We start from the raw sequence: 25565 nt of genomic DNA, 5'->3' as shown, positions 1-25565 counted from the left end.
ATCTACCTCCGGTCTACATCTATAGTGTGTCTATATCGGTATCTACAGTGTATCAGTATCTACTTCTACATCTGCCCATTGGTTCTGTGACTAACATAGCCCCTGCTCCCATCTCTTCTCCCAGACAAACACAGGATTCTTCCCTCACGGCCCTCAAGGCCCCTGTGCCCGAGTCCCTCTGTGACTACCCGACCAAGTTGCGCTCTTTCTCAGACTCCTTCTCTGCTCTCAGACTGTTCTTCTCTAGCACTTACTACATTCTAACAGTCCGCGGATTCTACATAACTACTTTTGAAAAAAATATGTGTACATCAAAGTAGTGCTTCTCATTGGTTTTGCTGCACAATCATGTCCCCAGGGCCAATAATGATGCTGGACGCGGAGCAGGTGCTCGGTAAAATGAGGCGACCAGATAAATATCGAGAGAACCGTGAGGGAGCCTACCCACTCGACTCTGTCCAACGAAACCAGAAAACCTCGACAAAATGAGTGAATTTCCAACAAAACAGAAATTACCCAAAGGATCCAGGAGGAGAGAATCTAAACAGACCAATTGCCAAGAAGAAAAACTGTCAGATCGCAAATCCAAAGTCTAAAATAAGAGCAATGCAAATTAAAGCCATAATGAGACAGCGTACTGGAGCACAAATGACAGGACACTGCCACATCCTTGACTCGTCACACTGGCAAAGATCAAGAAGGTTGAGCCCTCCCTGTGTCTGCTGGATTATGGTGGGGGCGGGGGGGGGAGCAGGGCGGACAGCCTCTGCTTCACCGCTGGCAGGAGGAACACCAAGGTCATTTCTGGAAAGCAGCTGATGTGCCGCAAAGATTACAGATGCACGTGCCCCGTGTCCCAGCAATTCCACTTAAAAGTTATCCTCCAAACATGTGCACAAGGGCGAAGTATGCACCAACTCGTGCATACCCAATAGCCCCAACAGCGGAGTTCAGGATCAATGAAATGCCCATCCGTAGGGCACTGGGTTCAAAGCAATGGCTCGCCATTTGTGAAGGACGCAGATATCAGAAAGGCCCAAGCAGCGGTCCGGGAGGGCAGTCTGTCAGCTGACTCTAGCTCATCATGCTCACATGCCTCCCATTCGCCGGTCTCTGTCCCAGGTGTCATTGGGGTTTGTGACTTTCATCCCGTCTATGTGTGGAGGACTCTTTCCTGAACTGTAGTCTCGGACATCCAACCACCTCCTGGATATGCCCTGCCCATGCCTAGCAGGTGTCTTTCTGGACTTCTCAGTCCCCCACTCCGCTGACAGCTGCTCCGATCTCCCAGCAGCTCAGGTCCGAAGAATGGGAGCCGTCCTTGACTTCTTTCTTCTCATGCCCAGGTCCAGCCCATCAACCAGTCTCATCAATTCAAAATACACGGAGAATCTCACCACTTCCACTGTCGCTGCCATGGTCCAAGCCACAGTCCTCAAGGATTTCAATAGTCTTAGCTGATTTCTCTGCCCTCACCTCCCTACAGTGTATTCTCAACACAGAAGCCATAGTTTCCTGTGCTTTTGATATATTTTCTCTCTCTCTCTCTCTAATCTTTTCTGCTTCAAACTCTCTAATGGTTTCTTATTACCAAAGCTCGGGAGACTCTCTTTGCTGTCTCCTTATACTTTTCTAATGCAGCCTCCTATTCATGCCCTTTTGTCATCCTCTCCAGCCACATGGATCTCTTTGTGGCTCCTCCAACATTCCTGGGTGCTCCTGCCTCAGGGCCTTTGCACTTGCTGTTTCCTCTGCCTAGACATCTGGGCAGAGCTCATTTTCTCAGCAACCTCAGGCCTTGGTGCAGACGGCTCTCCAGGGAGGACTTCCTGACCCCCCTGCGCCCCCAAGGCCCTGCTTACTGCTCACCGCCATGCTCTTCAAGGACTGATGTGCGGTTTCCTTCATTTGAGAACTGTCTTCCCCCCACCCCAACTGTTCCATGTGAGCAGGTCTTATCTGATGCTATGTTTTCTGCTCCATCTCAGCTGCAGGACCTCAGAGGGGGAAGCATGGAACAGATGATTCAGACTCTGGCCTTGGGGACCCCACCTGGAGGGGCAGATGGTGACATCAGGAAGGAAAAGGCTGAGACAGAGGAAGTCCCAGGGGCCAAAGGAAGAGGAAAGTCACAGGAAGCTTGCTGAGGAAGTCCAGGTGGTGGTCTAGACATTGCTTGACTTCCCCCAGGGACAGGGAGCTCACTACTTCACAACCCATTGTCCTCAGCCTGGTCCTCTCTGCCTCTAGTGGCCCTTCTGAGACACGGCGCCAGCAGCAATGTCCCTCCTCCTCCGTCTTTGCTCCTCCAGGCTGATGTGGAAATGAGGCTCTCCTTTCTCTGAGGGGAGGCTGCCTCACTCCTGACCTTGGCCAAAGCCTCCATGAGGTTGTCCCTGATTCTGGGCCCCACGGCCAGGCCAGCCTCTATTATTTCCCCAGAGTCCTTTCTCTGGAGAGCAAAATCTGCTCCAGTCACTGCCTAGAGGGAGATATGTGGGGATGGCAGGCACGAAATTCAGGCTGGTGGAACCATGCGTGTGTGCGTGAGTGTGTGTTTGTGTGTGTAGGTGGGGCGGGGTATGCTGAGGGCTTCTCGATATTGCTCTGTTTCACAGTGGGAACGTGGTATTGACTTTACTCTTTTTTATGCCTCATATAAGAATTTTACATATATTCTTTTATATAGAATGAAATACTTTAAAATCAATAATGTTAAAAAAATCGGTCATGGTTTCTTCAAAGGGAAAATTTTGATGCCTTAGCTGGGCACCTAGAGCCTCTTTCCATATGGTCTCCACTTCAAAGGACTCCCCAGAATGTCCCAGTGTGCCCACATGCTGGGAGCACCTCCCCTTTCTCCAGTTGGCAAACTCCTACTCATCCTTCAAGATCCTGCTCACAGAGCATCCCTTCCACACAGCGTGACTCTGTGACAGTCAGGACCACGTGGCTCTGGCATCTCCTCCCATTGAGGGGCTGGGGGGCGGTAATGGCCATTGATCTTGGGGCAGGCCTGGGTTTGAGTCTCTGCTCTACCCCTTACCAACTGTGTGACCGTGGGCAAGTCACTTCACCTCTCTGGGCCTCAGAACCCACCTGATGCTGCTCCAGGCCTGTGGGACCATCCTCCTCACTGGCCAAGGGTGACTTTCACTGCTGTGGACATTCCCTGCCTGGCTGGCTCTCGGGCTTGGCCCATCAGCGCCTGCCCTAGGGGATACCATACCTCAGAGCAAAACTTCAGCAAAGGTCAAGGTCAGTTCTGCTTTTGTGGCTACCATGCCTCAACCATGCAAGCAGTGCAGGGAGCACATGTCCTTGTCCCTGGGGCTGTCGGTCCTTCTGGGCACTTTGCAGGTGGACTGGCCCCTCATTGCCAAAGCCCGGCAGAACCTGGGGACAAGTGGCCGCTGCTCCCCTCACTCAGTACCCAGGCCAATGCCTCCACCAGGTCCTTCTGGAAGCCCTCATTGGTGGCATCTTCTGCCAGGCTTGCACTGGGTGCTGCGGGCACAGACCTGAGTCAGGTGTGGGCGCTCCCCTTGAGGGCTCGGAGCTGGTGGGAGAGCCACACAGGGGCCCCCAAACAAGAGTGGCAGGTCCACGTGGCATCAGGGGTGAGGTCCTGGGGGCCCTGGTGGCAGGCACTGGACAGAGGCAGAAGGGGGGAACCTCAGGGAAACCTCTCGGGGACCCAGCGCCTGAGCAGGTCAGGAAGAGGAGGAAGGTATGCAGGAGGAGGGGCACAACCTCAGTCAAGGCTCGTAGTAGTAGGCGTCCAGATGCTCCTGGCAGGGGTGCATCTGGAGATGCGGCAGTCACCAAGCACTTCCCCTGCCAGGAGAAGGCATTTGGACATGATCCTGGGGCTCTGAGAGCAGGCACAGGCACTGCTCCTTCCTGATTCTAACAAGGGCAGGAGTCCGGGCAGATGGGTGTTGGGTATTTCTTCTGTGCAAGCACTTTCCATGCATGGTCTCACTCAGCTCTCCCTGCAAGGCAGCTACATCATTTCCCTCATGCACAGAGGGGGAGACTGAGGCTCACGAAGGAAATGGAACTTGTCCAGGGTCAGGTGTCTAGTTAGCGCAGTCTGGGCCGCTTGCCCCTGTGCACAGCCATCGCTCTGGTGCAGGGCAGTGGGCTGGCGGGCTGGGGGCAGGTCCCTGGCAGTGCCGTGGGCCACTGCTGGCCCCCCGGGAGGGGAGAGGTGCAGAACCTGCGCCCCCCCCCCCCCCAGCTGGTGTCAGGCCCAGGAGGAGGGAAGGGAGGAGGAGTGTCCCAGCTGGTGTCTGCCGCCTAACTGGGAAGATAAGAAGGAGCACCTGGCAATTTGAATAACAATGAACGTTTCCAGAAGGCTGAGAGAGTCGGTGACAATAACTGTTAGCTGACAAAAGCAGAGGAGTCACGAGGCCCAACAGACTAATTGCCAGGTGAGCTGCAGACAATATGGTCCTCTGAGAGATGATAGCTTTGCGCAGCACTGATTCTGTGCCAGGTGCAGGGCTAGGAGCTTCCCGCAGCCTTCCACCGCAATCCCATGGCAACCCCAGTAGGTGGAGGCCTAGTGTCCCCATCTTACAGGGGGCCAATGGGGCAGGCTGCTGAGGGCAGAGATTTTAGCCATGAAAGAGGCGGTCTTGGGAGGCTGCCTGGAGGAGGTGTGTTTGTGTAAAACAAGCGTTGGGAAGATACAACATAAAGCCACCAGGAGTCATCCCTCACAATTCAGGCCCCCAAAGAGGTCCCCGTCCCGGTCCCTAGAAGTCGTGCATGTGGCCTCACACAGTGAAAAGGAGTCTGCCAGTGGGAGTACGTTAGGGACCCCTCAATGGCAGTTCGTCTTGGGTTATGCAGGGGGGCCCGGTGTCATGACAAGGGTCCTTCAAAGAGGGGTCCAGGGGGCCAGAGTCAGAGAAGGCAAGGTGAGGACAGAAACAGGTCAGAGCAGAGCCAAGATTGAAGGCACGAGCCACGGAACGTGGGTGCTCTGGGAGCTGGAGACGCAAGAGAGTAGATTCTCCCCTAGAAACTCCAGGAGGGGCCAGCTCGGCCGACAGCTGGACAGCAGGCGTTCCTAAGACTCATCTTGAACTTCTGGATCAGGGCTTCATATCCTTTCTCGCGTTCGGCGAGAGCTAGGAGGTGAGCATGGATGGGCGCGGGTCCCAGCTCCGAGCACTCAGCGTGGACGCGGTTCATAGCAGGTGGGACAGTGGGCATTCCTCCTCTCCGAAGTGCCCCGGGTACCCAATTGTTGCCTGCTCCCTGGGTCACCAGGAGAGATGAGAAGCTAACCCAACAAAGATCTTATTTGTGGACAAACTGGAATTACTTTGCATTTTATAGGACACTGTGTCATTTGAAACACTCGAATGTGAAACCTCACTTTCTATCCCTGAGAAAGAAGATGGCTGTCATCCCGGGGAATGGGAAGGCCAGACGGTCGGGGGAGGGAAGGGCGATGCTCTGGTGTCGGCTACTCCCCGCACATTCCACAGACAAGATGTTGTGTCTGTGTTTCTAGGAGCACACCCATTGCTCTGGGGGCTGGGGACAGGGACAACGCATCATGGGAGCAATGGGCAAAGGGCAGGGCATCTGGTCCTGGCATCTGAGGCCAGCAAGCCACATCCCTTAGGCTGACTCTGCTCCTCTGAGGACACGCCCCTTTAAGCCTCTGGACACCAGGCCTCCTGGTTTCCTCCTGCCTCACGGGCTGCTCCCCCGTCACTGACTTCTTTCCCAGTTCCTCCCTCCACCCCGAGAGCTCCTACACACTTCATCCTCCCCCCAGGCGACCTCCAGACCCTCGGATTTCACGCCAAGTCCCCTTGGCCAAGTTCAAGCTGACTGCAGCCTAGACCTTGCTCTGAGATCCGGCTAGTCTGTGGCCCTAACATGACCCCCTGAGGCTCACAAGCATCTGAAACTTCAGACATCCCAAGCCGCTGGTACCCAAAGCCACACGCACCCCTGGGGTCCCATCTCAGAAAATCCCATCACTGTATCCCCAGTGGCTCAGTCCAGGGTCCCAGCCACCCCCTTGGGAGCCCCCCCTTCCTTACCATTCCCCCGGTCCCCCCGCCAGCCTTGCAGGTGCTGTCCCCCGACTTTCCTTCCGAGGCACGAATGCACCAGTGTTCTCTGCCTCAGTGCCAAGGACCTGGCTTATCGGGCAGGCTGCGGGGAGCCTGGAAGGACTGACCAGGCTGGCGCCCCGCAGACACGGGGCCCATGGGGAGCTGTGCCTGGCTCAGGGAGCTTCATTATCCGAGCCCTGGGCGCAGCCTTCCTCCCAGCCCTTCACCCTCCTGACTTCTGGATGTTTCTTGGGGGAGCTCAGGGGGTCTTTAAACATCTACATCCTGAAGGTTAATTTTTAATGCCACTTTGGTAAATATTTGATGCTACGGCTTTTGCAAGACAGCCGCGTTGCGCATTCAATGCCACAAAGGGATGGAGACGGAGACGCTGTCCTCTTCGACCGCGGCCTCTGTCACCGCCCCACCTCCTCCTGCTCTACAAAAATAAAAGACTCTCCCTTTGCTTCCTGTTATGAATTTTTCAAGGGCTTTCCACATCCATTCTGGTCCCCAATCGGCGTCTCCATTAGCCAGAGAGAAGGTCAGAGAGGTTTTAAGTTGAAAGACGCCGTGGAAGCATGCCGTCACATGGGGAAAGCGAAGCCTGGGGAGGGATGAGGCTGTCCAAGGTCAGACGGCGAGCCGGCGGCAGAGAGAGACCGACAAGCAGCCATGACTCCCAGCCCAGGGCTCTGCTCCAGGCGCTGGGAACTGCAGGAGGACCCAGACTGTCCGTGGCCTCCCAACTCCAGTGGGCACAGATGTGATAAGAGAGCACATGGGCCTGGCTGTGATGAGAGTGTGGAGCAGGGAGGGAAGACCTCGGTGCGAGGATGGGGGCCTCAGGGAGAAGAGCAGCCTGAGCAAGGTTTTGAGGGATGAGTAGGAGCTCGGTGCAGGGGAGATGGGGTGGGGAACCTAGTGAGGTGACCAGGCTGGGAGGTGGGTCTCATGGACAGAGACAGGGTCTGACATATTCTGTGTACCCAGCCCTGGACGGGAGGGGAGCCCGGGCTTTGGTCCCTATTTTGCAAATCCTTGTGAAATGAATGTGCCTCCCAGCTCCAGAGCTATCTGAACTTCACCCTTGACCACGGCTCCTGGCGCCCTGGTCCTGGCTCTGTCCCAATCTCTGTGTTCCCTCACCGCTGACCTTAGGCTGTTTTTATGTTACTGCTCCCCTGGGCTGCCTCAAATACCCCAGCCCATGCCCTCAGCCCTTTCTCTGTCCTCTGGTTGGGCCAGAGGTGGCAGGAGGGGCCGAGGCTAGAGCCAGGGGCATACCCAAGCATGAGAGGGTGCACACAACACACACATTTCTGCACACACACACAGAACGCAGACATCCCACTACACACACACTAAGGCCAAACCACACACACGTACACACACACAACACACACACACCCAGTCTCTGGCCTTCCTGGCTGGCCTCAGAACCAGAGAGAAGGCCGTATCTCCTGGGCAAAATGTCCCAAGCCCACCGTCCCTCCTGGGGCCTCCGGCTGCCCGCCTGGCACACACTTGTCTTTCCTGCCCACCTGGGACCCGCCCCTGGCCTCAGGATGCACACTCAAGCCCCGTGCGTTGGCGCCGGTGGGGCACAGCTCAGGGCTCCGGCCGCAGCCAGCAACCGGCCCCATCACGCCCTCCCTGGGTGCCTGGCTCCATCCCTTCTCCAGCGGGGTCCTTCCTCACTGGGGACAACACCGCCTGCCCCTCGGGTCAGACCCTACAGCCGTCCGGGGGCCCTACTTCCTTGCGCCCAGGCTCCATCCCTCCGTCACGCTGTCTGCACCACCTCTGAAACATTTCCAAAGCAGCTCACCGGCCCCCAAAGTCTCCTCCCAGGGGCACACCGAAGACCTCCCCACGGCCTCCTTGGCTCCACTCCTGCCTCCTTCCGCCGACCTCGCACATGGCGGGGGGCTCTCGTCAAAGCTCCCATCTGACCAAGTCACTCGCCGCTTAAAGTGCATGGCTGCCCCGTGGTTTCCTGAAACTGACGGGCACGATCTCTGCCGTCGAGACAGCTGCCCCACGGTGTCCTGCCTTTCCTCCCTCTGCTGATGCCGCCAACCACGACAGGCTCCATCCCCTGAGACGGATTTTCAGGGGAGAAGGAAGCAGCAGCGCTTCACTACTTGGACACCTTGGCTGGGGACATAATCTAGACGCTGGAGGGGATGAAGACCTACCCCATAGGGTCATGTGAGTGAAGGCATCAGGGCCCAGGCGGGGCCACAGCTGCTGGGCTGGCATGGAATAAGGCATTTATCGTAGAAGATCCTGTTGCCACACTCTGGGGCAGCGAAGGTCGAGAACGGGGAGTCAAAGGCTCAGAGAAGTGTCCCTCAGCTGTACTCCGCAGGGGACTGGGAGCTGAGAGGCAGCCAAGGGACCTGGGGTGCATGGGCCCATGGAAGGGTCCTGCCTTCTGTGAGCTCTCTGGGGCATGTCTGTGGGATGTGCGGGCGAGGGTCAGCAGTCAGGAAGAAGAGCCGGCTGCAGATGGAAAATCTGTGACACACAGGGGCCTGGGGCACCTCTGTAGCCATGTCTCTCTAGCTTTGAGACCTCTAGGGCCCACTGATGCTGTCTGGGGCTTCCAGAAACTCAGACAACTCTGGCCGGCCTTGCCAGGGAGGTGGATTCCGGGATATGAAGAGCCCAGGCTAATCAATCTAGCACAATCTATCCCTTTTTCTTGTCTGGCTGATGAGCTATGACATAAACTCTCAGCAACCTCACACTGGGGGAAGGGGTGGAGGCGGCGTTGGGCAGGGACCCCTTTCCCTGCAGCAAAGTAGACAGAGACCAGGAAGGGGGTAGATTTTGGAGGTCCCAGCGCATCCGCAGATGGCTTCCCCATGACTGCCCTGCCAGGCACGGATTATTGGCTTCCCCACCAATGTCTCAGAGAGGGGTAGCAGTTTGCCCAAGGACACACAGCTGGGCAACCCAGAGCTGGGTGCCAGCCCAGCCCAGGGGATCTCAGGAGACAACGGGGTCCCTGTGGCCACTCGGGGGGCTGCCCCACCCAGAGATTCCTCAGGACTTGAGGCAGGTTGGAACCACACCCAGAGCCTTTGGCCCAAGCCATCGGGCAAGGAGCTCTCCCTGGAACCCTCCAGGGTGCCTCAGAAATAACAAGAAGACTATTCCAGAGGGCGTGGATGAGGAGCCGGCGCCCTCTTGGCCCGCAGGCGAGCGTTGGTTTCCATCATTCTGTCGGCAGCCGGATGCCCACGTGGGAGAGTCTCACTGCGCAACAAGCATTTATTCCTGGAAGCAAATATTTTCATAGCAAAGGCCAGAGTTTGAATGATGGATGGAACGAACAAGGGAAAGTTCCCCCGTCTTCCCTGGTCTACACCGATGGAGATGAATTCCTGCTTCTCTTGCCCGGGGTTGCCCGATCTCAGAGCCGGGCCCCTCAAGAGCCCCGGAACTAAACGGTTCGGGGCACATTATGGCTGTGGGCCCAGCCTCGTGGCAATCTCGCAGCCTCTCCATTACCCTGCCGCAGCCCCGGGGGCAATCGGACGGAATTCGCGTCTAATTGATGTGAAGGAACGTGCTCTCTTCTCGCAGCCAGTGATCCCCCAGATTTGTCCAGGCCTCCGTGGAAACATCTCTTGGTTAATTGCTCGCTCAAACTGGCATGTTTGTTTACGCAGGAGCCAGCCACAGTGACCGGGTTAGGGAATCTTAATTGATTTCAGACCAGTGTGCTGGTTGGGCAGCGTGGGTTCGCCCTGGGGCCGCGTTGCCGAGAGTAGGGACAAGGAGAAGGCATGTCTGACCACGTGGGTCACGGGGCAGCGTGCCGCTAGGAATGGGGCGCCTCTGCTCAGTGCCAGGTTCCTGATTTTCAGTTCCTCAGTGCCACTGTCCTCCTGATTTTCATATCCAGGCAAAGGGGCTTGGGAGGAACCAGTGACTAGCCCAAGGTCACAGAATGTATGGATCTGGTCGGCTGGACTCGTGGTCCTAACTCATCCCCTCGGCCCAGAGACAGTGAACCTATCTGGAGCTTAAGTCAGAAGAGGGCTTTGCAGACAGTCAAGCCTGGTTTAGTTCATTTTGGGCTTTTCCAGAACCTTCTGTAAGGTATACTCACCCTGTGACTGAGTACATTGATTTTCCAGATAAAGTAAGTGGCCAGGATTGATTTTCCGCCCATCATTGGTTGGGGTTCCTTGCGGGAGGGGCTGTGGCTCTCTTATCTTTTAGTCCCCGCACTTGGCCCAGGCACCGCCAACCCTCAGCCAGCACAGGTTGAAGGAGTGAACTAATGGCATCTGGCCGCACGCTCACCACAGTGTACTCTGGTGCTGAGACGCTGAAGCGGACAGGGCTGGCAAGTTTGCAAAGGGGCAGCGCAGGATGTTCCCTCCGGGGACCAAGAGCCACACGGGTGACGGAAGTTCTGACTGGCCCTCCTGCCTTCTCATCTCCCTTATTTTCTTTGCTCTAGGAAGGAGCAGCCGCTAGAAAGTGTGCATGAATCCCCTTTGCCTCTTGCCCCAGCTACAACCACCTGGGATTCCTGCCTCGGGGTGGTCCTGGAAGCACTGGGATCCAGGTTCACAAGCAAAGAAGGACATGCACACTGCTCCATACTAAGATTCACAGACACGGTCAGAGGTGCTGAACACGTGAGCCTTTGAAACACCACGTGCAGTGGCATGCCGGTGAACATTTAAAGATTAGATCTCGAGAGGGAAAAGCCCTGATTTGTAACATTTGCTGCCCCTTGCCATGATGTAAATACCGGCAGTGGGATGTCAGAGTTGGGAAAAGAAGCGATAACCAGTATCACGTAAGTTTTACTACACACACGCAAGAGATATAAAAGCTCAAGAGCGTAGATGGTAGGAAATGTAGTAAAATCATGAGGAAGTGACAAGTGTCGAATGTGTATTACTTTTGTGTTTCATATAATTTATTTAGTTGTCGGCTTTTATCATTTTATTTTTATAGCAGCTGTATTCAACAACGGGCTCACAAAATTCCTAAAAAATTAACTACTCACTCTTGTGAGCCAGGGCAAGGAAGTTCCATCTGGGGCTATGTTTATTAATTTGTTTTAACATTTTTTTAAAAGATTTTATTCATGTATTTGTCATCAAGAGAGCCTAAGCAGGGGGAGTGGCAGGCAGAGGGAGAAGCAGCCTCCCCACTGAGCAGAGAGCCCAGGGCAGGACTCTATCCCAGGACCTGGGGATCATGACCTGAGCCAAAGGCAGCGGCTTGACCAACTGCACCACCCAGCTGCCCTATACATTTGCTTTAATCTGTATTAGGAAAAATATAACTCTTAAACCAAAGATATGATTGCTTAGAGCAATTCCGAGTTTTTTTTTTTTTTTTTTTTCCAAAAGCAACTTGAATTAAAGCCGATTGAAACTGTATTAATTAAACAGTACAGGGGAAGGAGATACACAGACAAGAGCAACACCCAGGAGCAAGTTTGGAAAACAAAAGTTGCTTTATGGAAATGCCTTCAATTACCACCTGTCTTGGGGGCAGTAACATAGATGGGCAACCCACAAGAGAGGTAATATAGCTAATTAACAAGCGAAAAGAAAGGTGTTCAGTCTGGGCTAACAATTAAAGAAATGCAAACCACATAAAAAATGAGGGGGCCCCACCCTCCTAAGCTGCTGCTGGAGACAGTCCCCATGGGGAGGAGCTCGGCATTGGTACAAAGAGCCGTACAGCAGTCATGCCCCTCAACTCAATCATTTCCCTGCCTGAAATGTATCCAGAAGAAATACATCATAAAAGGGAAAACCATAAACACTTAAAGGTGTTTATTGCTGCCCCTAATCTTCTGGAGTATGTTTGCCCCCCTGCAACATTATTTGTCGTAATAAAAACAGTTGTAAGCAGTACAAAGGCCTTGTTACAGGGGAAAAGCACAGTAACACTAGTACATGTGTACTACTACTGGGTAGCTACTAAAATGATATTTAGAAAAATTAAGTAAAACCACAAGGTAATGGCTAATTTAATGCTAAGTGAATGTAATTAGAAAGCAAAACGCAAACATCATTATTAGGAAAGTATTAACCGACGTGCATAAGAAAGCAGAAAATGCAAAATACCCAGAGTTGTATAGGGGGGTACTGTGTGGCCTTCCTTCTCTATTCTACTCATCTCCAATAACCACAACAATAATTACAATTAGTGTGCCTTGAGGCACCTGTCACTTCTTGGGCCCCGTGATAACCCTCGCGATCATCCCACAAGGCAAATCTACCTGTGTCCATTTTACTGACAGGGAAAGTGAGGCCAGGAGAAGTTAGATAATTTCCACAGGCAGGAGGCAACTAGGGAGCTGCCACGTACTGGACAGGGACACCTAGGTGGACAGACGGGGAGGCGTGGCTGCCTCAGCATCTCCTCGGGGCTCCAGAGAGATTCTGAGGGCTGGGAAAGACCTTCACAGATCTTCACAGCCAGAGGGAAGATGAAGCTGCTGCCTCCAGACCAAACCAGACCAACCACATGCCCCCTGGAGGATGTTACAAGGCCAGTTCCAGGTCAGCACCCACACCAAATTCTCAGCTGCTGCTGGGCCCCAGCCAGAGAGGGTTTGGTGTGCCAGTGCTTGGAGCTCCAGGCCCAATGTGCTTCAGGGGATCCTCGGGCTCTTGCCCCAAGGGCGGGACCAGACCAGCATGGTCATGTCCAGCATGAGGCCACGTGCTTGGTGAGTGCCACTACACTGCTTTCCACTAAAAAAATATGGGCTTTGGAGTCAGCTGGGCTTGGGTGTGAATTCCACCTGACTCTGCTGCTGGGCAGCTCAGGACAAGTTGCTAACCCTCTCTAAGCCTCATCTCCTCCTGCATACATGGAGCTCAGGTGCCAAGCTGCTGTGTGGTTGGGGACATGCCATGACGCTGCTTGTGGCTGCTGCTCAGCTCAACAGACCCTTGGGAAGTGGGAGGTACTGTAATTAACAACAATAATGAGATTCACTCATTGATCTGAGGCTTAATGAATGCCTATTGCATGCTGGGTGCTGGACAGATTAGGACCATTCACTCAACACTTAGCATGGAGCACTAACTAATGGGGGTTGGAGGTACGGCTGAGCACAAGACAGAGGAGATAGACACCAGACAAGAAAACCAACACAGCAAAAGGCGGTGAGCACCAGGAGAAGATGAGAGAGGTTGAGGGGGTACAGAGGGGTGGCAGTGGTGGGGGCTATGCTAATTTGTAGATCTCGGCCAGGGAAGGCCTCTCTGATCAGGTAACATCTGGGCATGTGCCTGGTGGAAGGGAGGGACGGAATGGAGCGGGAATCTGGAAAGGGAGAGTTTCAGGCGGAAGGAGTGGCAGGTGCAAAGGCCCTGAGGTGAGAGTGAGCTTGGCAAGCTCCAGGAATGGCAGGGAGGCGAGTGTGGTTGGAGCCAATGGGGGAGATGAGGACAGAGGGACTGGGGAAGGGTATCAGATCAGATGTTGGCCACTAAAAGGATTTTGGATTTATCTTCTAGAGAGAGGGGAGCCATCCACTGGCTTTGATTTATATATTAAAAGGATTATTCTGCTGCTGTGGGGGACAAAGAAAGGAAGCAGGAGGAGATTCAGAAGGTACCACCTTGGTCTGGGCAAGAGGGTGGACCGGATGGTTGGTTTTGGTAGATGGGTACTGAGGGTGGATTCGGGGTCCATTTTCCTGGTGTCTCTGACCAGATGTGGGAAGCAGCAAAGAATCGGGATTGTGTTCTGAGGAGATGGCGGGAGGGCAGAGGACACTGGGTGTCTACTGAACACCTGAAGGGGGCGCCTGTGAACACTCAGGGTTTGCATAGCTGAGTCTGGAGTCGGGGTGAGGTAGGGGAGTGGGGACACTGCAGCGGAGACAGACCCGGAAGTCAGGGGCAGTCTGGAGCTGGCACGTCAGTCGCGTTCCCATGGGTGGGTAGGGGTGGACAGCAGGGGTTCAAGGAAGGAGACCTGGGCCCTCGGGTGTCTAAGGCTGTGTTGATGAGGAGGGAGCAGTGAAAGGGACCAGTGAGGGGCTGGGAGCCACGGGGGTACGAGGACCTGGACCTCCCCAGGGCTCTCCACTACTTAGTGGCCTTTCCCATCCTCTGGGACTTAGCTTGAGCAGCATTCTGCCTACATGTCCATATTTCCACCTCCAGAAAACTCCTACTCATCCACTGAAACCCTTTCTGGGTGTTGGCTGCTCTCTGGCCAGCTAGTGCTCAGACCCACAGAGCTGTGGACCCTGGGACAGCTGACTGCTGTCCTCAGCATTGCAGAAAGCCTGCCACACCCTGCCGTGGTGCCAGGGGGGCGGGAGGAACACTAGCCGAGCGGTTTCTGCCTGCTATGATCTTCTGCATCTCCTCTTGCTGAGCCGGACAGCACTGATTCTAGCAACCTGCTTGCAGGGGATGGGGGTGTGGCTATGTCACTGGCTGGAGGTACGCCAGGAATCAAAAAATGGGGGAGCTAGAGATGAGCCCAGGTCTGTCTGCTTCTAACAGGTATTGTATCTAAATGCTCTGTTTCCTGCCCATAAAAAAATATATATATATCTTTGTAGTAGGTGGGGCCGTTCCCTTGAGGCCGGCGCTGCTGGAGGGAGGCAGCGCTCCACCACTGTCAGTACTTGCCTGGGCGGGATGCTCAACGCCCGCATCTGGAAACCCGGGGCCCAGCATGAGACGGAGCAGGGCCCCAAGAGGCGGAAAGAGACCCACTGTGGGGGAGGGGGCAGGGAGTCAGAAGCCCCCGGTGGCCCGAGTCAGGGAAGTGGGTCACCGACTTACGGCCCATCATTTCTCCACGGACAATTAAGGCAGCCATTAAAACCGTGTTAGGAAGACTTGATAACGCGGGAAGCTCGCTGAGACGGAATGTTGAATTAAAAACCCAAGACACCCAACCTGAGGTACAGATGGTGACCGCTAGGAGGTGGGGAGAGAGCTGCAGGGGACCGTGGGCGGCGCAGGGGTGGCCGAGAGGGCGCTGGTGTCTGTGCACCCCCGGTGTTGACCCGCGAGCACGGGCACTTTGATAACAGAAAATCAGGCATAAAAGAGAAGGACACCGTGACCCTCCTCGGTGGAGGAAGCAGCCGAGCAGGGGAACAACAGCGAGCGCTGGCCATCGGGCCCCTGGGGTCGGGCTCGGGCTGCTGGGATCCTCATCACCCTCTCCTAATGACCCCTGAGCTTCTGGGGGCCCGGAAGGGGTGAGAGGTTGCAGGATCTGTCCAGGTCCCACGCTCGGGAGGGTAGACGGGTAGACAGGGGATTCGAACTCCGGGTTACCTGTGGTGTTCCCTCCAAACCGGTCCCCTCAGCCCCGCCCCGCTTCTCCAACAGCATAGCTTACTCGTTGTCACGAGGGAGAAAGCCTACCAGCACAGACCCTGGTCACCTGGATGTGGTCTGGTCCTTTCTTCTGGACTCTGGGCCCAGTCTGTCCTAAGCACCCTGACTGATCCCTTCTGGTTGATCTGGGGGTCTCTGTCTGGGTCTGCCGTGGTCCTTGGGGCAGGGACACAGCAGAACTAGAGAAGGTGGTGAGACCCAGAAGACTTTCAGGGGGCCTTTAGGGCCTCTTGTGGAATATTATCAATAAAGAGAAATTATCAATTTTCTGAATATTATCAGAAAAAAAGAATCTGATTATTCCAACAGAGAAAAGAACCTTGAGATGATCTCTGTTTCAGGGCAGCTGTTCCCAGCGGAGACCACAAGGGTCCGGACTTAGCCAGACCTTTGCACCTGCTCTGCCTCCCGCTGGCAACACCCTGTTCCCCCACTTATTATTTTTTTGGTCTAATTATTACTCGTCCTTGAAGATCATTCCAGCTGTCACCTCCTCCTGGAAGCTCTCCCTGATGCCCCATCGGGGCAGTGTACCCTCTGGGCTCCCTCCTATCCCAGCTGATAGCTCATCGCCACTGTCTGCCCTGAGTCAGCCAGGCTGAATGTCCAGGCGCCTGGCTCAGTGCCTGGCCCAGGATGGGGGTGGGAAGATCGGCTCATGTCCCTGTTCTTCTCCGGACGGGAATCGGACCCCACACCCTGTCTTCCTCCCAGCGCCTGAACCTTCCCCCTGCCCCGGGGCCTGTCTGGCTGGTACCTGCAGCAGAGAGCCAGCTCCTGCCCAAGGCTTCCTGGGGCATCTGCAGCCCTCGAGCTCTGTCTGCTGCCTCCTGCCTACCTTGTCCCGTCTGGCTCCCTGGCCCAGGGGACGAGGCTGGAGATGTGGCCCTGACAGCCGAGTGGCCCTCTAGGCTGGCCAGAGCAGACTGCCTGTGCTCAGACGCTGGATCTGTCAGTAACCAGCTGGGCGACCCCAGACCAGGTACCTAACCTCTCTGTGCTTCGCGCTCCTCATCTGCAAAATGGGGACCCATCAAATAAGAGTTGAGAGCGGGGGACGCCGAGGCAGCAAGCAAACAGACGAAACCCTCCTTCTTACACCCGAGTGGGGTTGGGCCAGGAACGGAGCTCGCCCTATTTGGGTTCTCTGCACGGGCTTGCCTGTGATTTTAAATTTGCCCCCTAGCACCAAACCCAAGCATTTGTCCTTGGGCCAAGCCTCCCGGGGGGTCAGGAAGGACAGACTGACTGGTTGCTGGTGGAGGGTTGAGAACGTGGTTCTCAGAAAGGAATCAATGTTCCCTGCAGCCCTACTGTGTGCTCAGCTCTGGGCGAGGTCCCCTCCTTCATGGCTGTCACCATTGTCCTGGAGAAGTGCTGCAACGCAGAGAGGGCCAGCAACTTGTCTGAGGACACACAGCAGATGAGGCCTCTGGTCCGGAGCCTGGCACCCCACCCTCCCTGTCCTCCTGGATCGTGGAGCAGTGCTACCGAGCACACAGCTTCCTGCATTTTCCCCAAAGCCATGAGCACATGGTGGACACAGGTGGTGCGGCCGTGGGAGTGTGCCTTCCAGGGGCACAGGCTGGGGTGGGAGAAGTTAGGGCCCCAGCTGGCAAAGACAGGGGTTCTGGGGGACAGGCCCAGGGTTTCCTCGCCCAGTTGAGAGCCCCAGGGTTTGAAACCACCCACTCGCAGACTTCCCGGTCTTCTGACTTCCAATCACCGACGCCTCCTTGGTATTTGATATGATGCCAAGGAAAGAAGATACTTGGTCTCCCTTTTTGTCTTCCGGCTTTCTGGAATTTCTTGCTGTTGGCTGGTGGCCTCCTGCAGAAACCACACATCAAGGATCTGGCCGCAGAGCCGGGAAGAAAGCGATGCCCGAGCTTTATCGGGAGGAAGGTTCCGGGGTCGGGTGAACTCCAGGGACCCTCCGTGGGGGGCCTATGAATGAGTTCTGTAAAGAGCCAGAGGGTGTTCTGGGTTAGGGAGGAAGGAGGTGAGAGCGGCAGCTGCTGCTGTGGGGGCTTTGCTGGCAGGCGGAGGCCTGTGGGCCAAGAGGGGCTCGGCACATCGCAGCCCAGAGTCTCATTCTGCCTGAGGCCACGTGACAGCTGCAAGCCTCTTGCAATTTCCAGGGTCACCGTGGTCTTGATTTGTGCTGTTTCCTCCTCTCAAGTGGCTTTTCCATTTTGTTCTAACCTAGTGAACTGCCCCTCACTCCCTGGGACCTGCCTCCCCTTGCCTCCTCCTCCTCCAGGAAGCCCACCCTGACTCCTCCTTCCCCTGCAGTTCACCATGGCCTTGCCCAGCTTCTCTGGACACTTTGTGGTAACGTGGTGGTCCTCTGCATTGCCCCATCGACCCGGAGCCTCCCCTCGACCACTAAAGGCACCTCCGGGGCAGGTCAGAGTCTGATGTGATTTGGTCCAGCCTAACACCTCCCTCCCCCCACCATGATATGCCACTTCCTGTGCACACCCGAGCCCCGCCCTGCCCTGGCCCAGCTTTCGGAGCTGCTCCTCTCCTGCGTGGGGGCCAGGTTAGTCAGGGTCCCCCACAGACTCCTGAGATAGCGCCCCAGGCTCCCAGGGCTCCTTCCTCCAATCTGGGCCCTGGCATCTCAGAGACCACCGTGCAGAACCCCCAGGCCCCCCAGCATGGCTCTCTCCCTACTCCTCAAGAGGCGGCCCCCAGACTTCCAGCCTCAGCGCCTCCCAGGCGATCCTGCACACCGGAACTGGTAAATCGGACAGGACACCAGGGCACTGAATGCCCACTGAAGTTTGAAACACCAACAGCCAGCTTCCCAGGCCGAGTCAGGAAGCTTCCCCAGAGCTCGGAAAGACTGAGAGGCCATGGGGACTGGGCAGCCTTCTCCGGTCACTGCCCCAACCCACGCCCCCCTGACCGGGCCTCAGGCCTCGAGGCCTGCCCAGAACCTGTGACCTCAGGGAAGGTTTTGCAGGATGAATAGGAGTGTTCTCCAGGGACATGTGAATTGGCAAGGGCCAGAGGGGGGCCAGGCCAACAGAGAAGGACTGAGGCGGGGACGAGGCAGGAAGAGGCTCAGACGTGGGCAGCGGCCCGTGGCCATTGGCTCAGAGTCCTGCCGGGTCCTGGGAGACCTGGGAGTGGGGAGATCTGGCTCTAGACTTACTGTGGCCCATGGACTTACTGTGCAGCCTTGGCAAGTCACTTCCCCTCTCTGGGCCTGGGTTTGTTCGTCTGTGAAAGGGCATGATAACCTCACTGTGCCCGGTTCCCACTGCAGGAGCAGAAACGGTCCTGGCAGGCGGCGTCTTTGCGATATGTGCCGCCCTGTCTCCCGGAGCTCCGCTGGCCCCGGCCAGGTCAGAGGGAGGTGAGCAGCAGCCTGAGGCTTCGGGGAGAGCAGTGGAGTGGGGAGGACCTCGGGGGCCAGGCTAGGGACGGAGGCCTTGAGAGGAGTGGGAGGCAGGCTAGGGCCCCAGGTGCGCAGCTGATGGGCACGATGGCAACTAGGAGGTCAGGCTGCGATCGTCCCCATTTTACAGGTGAGAAAATCAAGGCTCGAGGGGCCGAGCTCGGATTCGAGGCAGGTGTGTGGGCGCACATGCTGCTGCTGGTCCCCCTGGACCTGCCGCCGCAGCCAGGAGGGCACCGGTCCGGGACAGCCAGGAAGACAGCAGCACGCGTCAGAGGTCCTGCTGGCGGACGCAGGCTGATGGCGCGAGGTAGTGGCTTGCAGGCTGGACGAGGAGCCCTTAGTGGTGCTGGGCGGTGCCCTGGCCCTCACTCTTCTTCCTTTTAGGCCACAAGAGCCCTGAGTGGGCAGTGGCACAGGAAGCAGGCCTGAGGGCTGGCGTGAGGGGACGGCGTGACCGGAGACCCTCCAGCTCAATCAAGTAGCACCAGGCGTGCACCCACTCTGTGCCCTGAGCACCAGACACAGAGCTCCCTGTGGTGGCTGGGCTGGGGTTCTGGCTGAGGGAGGGCGTGGCCTAGCGTCCGTGATGGGATTCGTCAGCAGGTGGGAGGGACAGGCCGAGGACAAACCTGGTAGGGGCCATGGGCTGGTGGCTAGGAGGCAGCATTTCTGGAGCTGGAGCTGGGTGGACTGTGTCTGGGGCCACAGAGCGGGGCTGGGTGGATGTGCGCCTCCTCCTTGAAGCCTCCAGGGTTGCTTTCCCTGCGGTCACTGGGGGGCTGCTTCAGTCCTACACCCCGGCCCGGGTTCTGACAGGAGGCTCCCCCCTGCCATGGGCGAGCCTATGGCAGAGAGGACATGGCTGTAGGCTGCCCTGAGGTGGGGCCCCGCCTCCGTCTCCCCTTTGCTGGGTCACCCAGGCAGGACAGTGACCTGCTCTGAGCCCCCCAGTTCCCACATCTGAAGACGGGGTACAACATCCCTACCCCACTGGGCAGGTGGGAGATGACCCTGTGGCACGTGGCTGGTCTGTGCGGGGCGCCGGGTGACTGCCACATGCATTTCCCCGTCAATCCTGGGGGCAGGACCCCCACCACGTTTACCTGCCCACCTGAGAAATGACCGTGAGGATGACCAACATGGGGCCAGACGGCGGGCCAAGCCTCTCCCTAAGAATCCGCCCTTGAAATTCACAAGATGGCCATGACCCTTGGTATCTCACGGGGAAACTGAGGCACAGGTGGTAGAATGACTTGCCCGAGGTCGCAGAGCCGACCCCCTGTACAGGTGGCTCTTGGACCCAGGGGGTCAACTCCAGCCCCAAACGGATGTGCTGCTCACGCTCACGCCCACGCCAGCCGTGCCAATGGGACCCAAACGACCTGTGTGCAGCCGCGTCACATAGGGCTGGGGGGTCCAGTCACATCACAGAACAGGACAGGCAGCCTGGCCGGACTCGGACGGCTGCTCATGGTCTCCGCTGCGGGCAGGGGCAGGAAGGGCCAGAGCAGGCCACCAACCAGGGAGCTATGAACCAAGGGGCAAGGTGGCAAGTGTCCCCAGGGAAGTCACCTCAGGCTGTGGGTGAGGAAGGGGAGACGCAGGGCCGCTGGGGGGAGGGGGGCAGGAGAGAGAGCTGAGTGGTAGGGGTGCCTAGCTGGAAGGGGGCACAGGCCCAGGGGAAGAGCAGGGGGGCAGCTGGAGGGGTCCATGCCCGAGGGGGACACTGTTTGGATGACTCCGGGTGGCAGTTTGGACATGAAGCAGCCTAGACTCTTGTTCTGGGGTAAGCACCGAGCACACCCCGCCCCTGCCCCAGCCTCAGCCCCGTGCTACCTGCTGACACACTGATGGCCACACTTAGCCCACGGCGGGCCGCAGCCCTGGCTCTCTGCCCAGGACACCTGCTTGGATGTGCCCTGGCCGTGCCCCACACCCCATGCCACTGGCACCGCCTGTCACAGCCTCCTGTCCTCCCATGAAGGTTCTCTCACGTCTTGTGTATCACCTGTCCCCAGTGCCCAGCACCCGGCACCGGGCCAGCAAGGGGTGGTGGCCGGTGGGGAAAGGAGCCCCCAGGGGCAGCGCCAAGGAAGACTCAGAGATGGCAAACACGAGGCCGAGGGGCCGAGGGGCACAGCGAGCGGTCCACAGATGTGGCTGGAACCATGGCCTCCCACCAGGAGGCCAGCAGGTGACAGGCTCACCAAGCCCACCCCTTCCCCCATGGTAGGTGCAGTGGGCAGCCCAAGCAGGAAGCCCCTCGCCCAAGGTCACACCAGGGGTTGAGAGCGGACAGGAGCAGGAAATCAGCAAGCGGACTCGTCACATCCTTACAGGCTTCTGACGATCTCTTTCACGAACGCTCATACGGTTCTGGGAGCCCCATCCTAAGTCCACAATATGGGAACCCGAGGGGGACGTGAAAGGCCTCTGAGCTCCGAAATTAAATGCCTCCCACTTAAACAGCAGGGCTCGGGGACTGCGAGCTCGGGCTCTGGTTTGGACCTGAAGCACAAGCCCAGCGGCTGGGCAGGCCCGTTGCTCAGGGAGGCGCGACGGGGGGAGAGAGAAAACCATCGTGCGCGTGGGAGCCTCCCAGCCCTCAAGCTGGGATTTGGCCTAATGGAACAACGTTTTCCGGGGGTTCTCAGACTCCGGCATCTCAGGTGCTACCTCCAGAGTTTCCTGGCCAGGGAACTCTGGAGGTGACCCAGGAATTTATTTCAATGAATGCCCCAGGTGTGTCTGCCGCCAGAGACCCACGTTTCAGAAAGTGCCACAGCCGGAGCGGGTCTGTTTCATGCTCCGCAGCCTTGCGTGGGTTTGTGTCTTTCTTTCCCGCGCCTCAAGGTTCTCTGCGCATCCCCTTGACATCACCAGGAGCCCCGCACAGGGGAAGGACCCCGGGGACCAGCTCCGTGGGCATTTGTCAAGCTGAGCTGAGCAGGGCTGTGTTTTTGTCTTCTGCGTGATAGATGAGGCAATTACTTGATCAATAAGCTGATTTAAGTGTATTCTGTGAATTATGTAAGTCATTCATTATTGAAAAGGTCGTTACCCGCTAGCTACTGAATGGTCATTAACTAGCTTGGTTGCATCTCCAGCAAGGAGGCACCGATCCTTAACCGGGCACCTACTAGGGGCCAGATAGTCCATTTAACCCTCCGAGGACCCTGGCAGGGGACCGTGCCTACTCTCCGCTGCTTCCTGAGGATGGGAGGGTCAGCGGGGCTGACGTAACTCGCCTGCACACAGAGCTGGAAAACGGCAGAGCTAGGATGCGAACCCAGGTCGGGTTTCCTGCAAAGGTCACAGACTCAGCAGTAATCCTGTGCTGAAAACTTGGGCACCTGCCGGCAGGTGGGCTCTGGGATGGCTCTCGCAGGCTGCGCTCAGTCTTAGGATGCTCTGAGATGATGTGCCCCATGTCCCACGTGCCCGTGGCTGCAGCTCAGCCTCCATAGGGTGTCTGAACCCCACACCTGACCTTTTGCCTGGGGCATGTGCCTTCTGCCAGGCTCCTGTCTTTTGTGGGGGCCTCCCTCACAGCAGGCTCCTGCTCCAAAATGTACAGGCCTCCTCTCTCTGTCCAACTCTGCACTGCCTGGGGACGGTCAGTCCTCCCCTACCTCCCACTGGCCTGGGACTGGGCAGAAATGAGAGTCACAGCAGGGAAAGTCAGGTTTGAACACGCAGCCAGGCTGCCAGGCTAGCTCCCTGATCTCCCATCTCCCCGGCCACCTCTCTTCCCTTCCCCTGAGCCATCACGAAGCAGCCCGCCTGCATTGCCATCCATGTTCTTAAGAGACCCCATGCATGTGAACACAAGGAACCAACCCAGTAATGTGCTTACTTCCTAACCCCAGGCTGGAAAGCTTATCTCCCAGCCTCCAAAACCCATTTGCTTCATTTGACCGCGAAAACATGGAAAGCCATCAGATTTCCCTTTTTGCCTCGGCCTCCAGGAAACTCACAACTCCATGAATGGCTCAGTGGCAATCACTCCCGCACCAATCTCTAAGTGCAATAACCTGGCAGGCTGGGCTCCCAAGCTCTGTTTCTGCCTCGAGTTTGACTCTCGCCCGGGTGCACGTTATCCTGGGCAACTTCAAATCCTCTTGTCAAATGAGATAAGCAAACAATCAGGTAATCAAGGAGCCAGACACAGCAGCAATAATGACCCAATATTTTCCAAGCGTGGCAAAGACAAGTGATCCACCTCGGCGGCCAGAGCCTTGATGGCAACCACTCACCAGGCAGACGAACTCTGGAAGGTCATCAGTGGTGGGCTGTGGGCCTCTCCCTGAAGCGTGTGCACGGCCTGGGGGGCTTGCGGCAGCAGGCCTGGGGGAGGCTGGGGCTGCGGGGCGGGCTGCCCTGGCCGGGGGGGCCGGGCAGGATTGCCCCACCGCCGGGGGTCCTGTTTCATCCATCGTCCGTGGATGCCCCACCGTGCCAGGTAAACCTTGCAAATGTCGTAGTTCATTGCCGAGTAATACAAAAGATCCAGGACCAGCAGCATCAGCACGAAAAAGCCGTAGATCCACACCCCCAGCAAGGCGGTGTAATTGCTGGGGGAAAAGAGAGACAGATGCTGAGGGGAAGAGGACAGGGATCCCACTGACGGAGTTAACCCATGGGGCTACTTTGGGGTCCCAGAGAGGAGGGGTCACAACCCCCACCCCTGGGGGACAGGGAGTCCAGGCTTCCTCTCTTCACACTCACCCTCCAGTTCCTTCCCTCCACCTGCCTGATGGCCCCCGTGCCGGGGAGTAGATCCTTGGACTCTACTCCCCGGCACCCTTTCTGCCCCAGAGCATCTCCCCCAGGATCCTAGTATGGGCAGGGATCCCACTGGGACCCTCTCTGTTAGGGCTCTGGAAGGACCTTCACCCTCCTGTCTCTTCCAACATGGGAGCTGCTCCTGGAGCCAGCTGGCTCCTGCAGGTGCCCTCACCTGCCTGCCCCCTGGTTCCCTGCTTATGCTGTTCTCCTTCCTGGGATGCTCTCTTCCACCCCTTACCGCCTCCTTTGCCCCTGGTCCCCCCACGGCTCCTCCCTACCTTACCAGACCCAGGCAAAGGCAGGACGTCTGTTGTCCTAGGACAAACCCACTCAACCTCCTGAGCCATCAACCTCTGGCCCCCAGCATCCGCTCAGGGACATCTCACACTGCCACGTACCATGGGAACTCAGCTGGTCGCAGAAGTCCAGGAAGCAGAGGTGGGCTCAGCCTCCCTCCCCACTCCCCACAGGGCAGTCATGGGTCCTGGCTGTTCCTCCAGCCCCTGCCTCCACTGTCCCCTCCTCCTGCTCACCCCTGGCGTGTTTGCAGCTCTCAGGGTCCCCTGGCATGGTTTCTCTGGATCATTTGCCCAGTGTGGCCCCGCTGAAGACTGCTCCACCCTCCAGAAGTGGAAAAGAGGGTGAGCTGTAGGCTGCTGGGGCTCACGGCTCCTTAGTGAAGCCTGGCTCCCTGTCCCTTCACAGAGCAGTGTGGCCCGCTCGCGTGGACACCGGGCCTTTGCACAGGCTGTGCCTGTTACCTGGGCAGCTTTTTTCATTTCCCTGCCTCCTGCCTGACTCCCACGTGCCCCTCTCGGACACTGCTTCCCCCAGGAAGGCTTCCTGACACGCTGCCCCTCCAATGCGGGCTGGGCCAGGCCCGTGCTCTAGGCTGAAGTCCAGAGTGCCTGTCCCACGGAGCTCCCACCTCCCGGGACTGGGCTGTCTGGGTCCATCCGTCCCCTTCCCAGGCCAGGGTCTGAGTGTCCCCTGGGTGCCCAGGGAGGCCTGTTTCCTGGGCTGGCCAGGGCAGCTGGGGCTTCTGTGCCCCAAATAGCACTCGCCAGGGACAGTGGCTGTTTAAAGGGACTGATTTATTAATCCCTCAGATGCAGCCTCTGTCTGCACCCTGCGGCGGGCATCTGCGCAGGTGGGTATGTGCTGGCGGGGGCAGAGAGGAGGCGCACTGTGGACAGGGAGAGCCAGTGTCCGGCCTCACTAGTCCTGCTCACGAGGAGGGATACCCCCCAACTCCTGCCCAGACAGGGCCCCTTCGGTGTCCTGGGTTCCCCACGGTGGATCCCTCTAGACCCTGAGGCTAGAGAGCACAGGCCTGGAGCCAGGGGGCCTGGTCCAGGTGCCTCCTTGGCCCAGCTTTGCTGTGTGGCCTGGAGAACTCCTATGTGTCTCTGGGCCTATAGGAGGTGACTGAGGCCCAGCTTCAGCCCCAGCAGTGAGGCAGGGGCCATTGCCCTCTGACTCCCAGGCCTGGGGGTCACTTTTGCTCACATGCCTTCTTTGCCTGGAACATCATCCCTCTCCTTACTTAGCCATATACGTCCCTCTCCGAAGACTTGGCTTGGGTACTTGGAGGCCCCTCCAGCGGTCTCTGGGTATCCAAGCACTGGGCACGGAGTGTGCACTAGTAAAGGCCTCAGTATATGCTTGAGAAGCGAGACCAATTCTGTATCTAGGCCACCCCCTTTCCCTGGTGGGGTCCCCGCTCCAGCCGCCACCTTCATGTAGCCTGCCGCAGTCTGAGGGCCTTGTTCATGCTAAGGTGTGAATGACTACCAGCCACACCCCAAGCTGCCTTTCTTCCAGGGGGCGCTGGCTTTGCCCGGCTACATTTGGGAGGGGAATTTCCATCAGGGACAGAGGCTGGCAGCCCGGCCTGGCTTG

General features: G+C 57.3%; 1 protein-coding gene across 2 annotated transcripts in view; it reads right to left on the bottom strand.

Moving 5' to 3' along the window:
• Positions 1 to 25565, bottom strand: part of SHISAL1 (shisa like 1) — a 129542-nt gene that overhangs the window by 8511 nt on the left and 95466 nt on the right. For both annotated transcript variants that reach the window (XM_004771149.3, XM_045083728.1), the window contains exon 4: positions 23132 to 23449. In XM_004771149.3, the coding sequence (XP_004771206.1) occupies positions 23132 to 23449 (318 nt within the window). The remainder of the gene's footprint in view (positions 1 to 23131; positions 23450 to 25565) is intronic.

Source organism: Mustela putorius, unplaced genomic scaffold, assembly GCF_011764305.1.
Source record: "Mustela putorius furo isolate JIRA1106 unplaced genomic scaffold, ASM1176430v1.1 tig00000738_pilon_pilon_pilon, whole genome shotgun sequence".
NCBI lineage: Eukaryota > Metazoa > Chordata > Mammalia > Carnivora > Mustelidae > Mustela > Mustela putorius.
The sequence above is the reverse complement of the archived record's forward strand: the minus strand, read 5'-3'. Positions and strand labels throughout refer to the sequence as shown.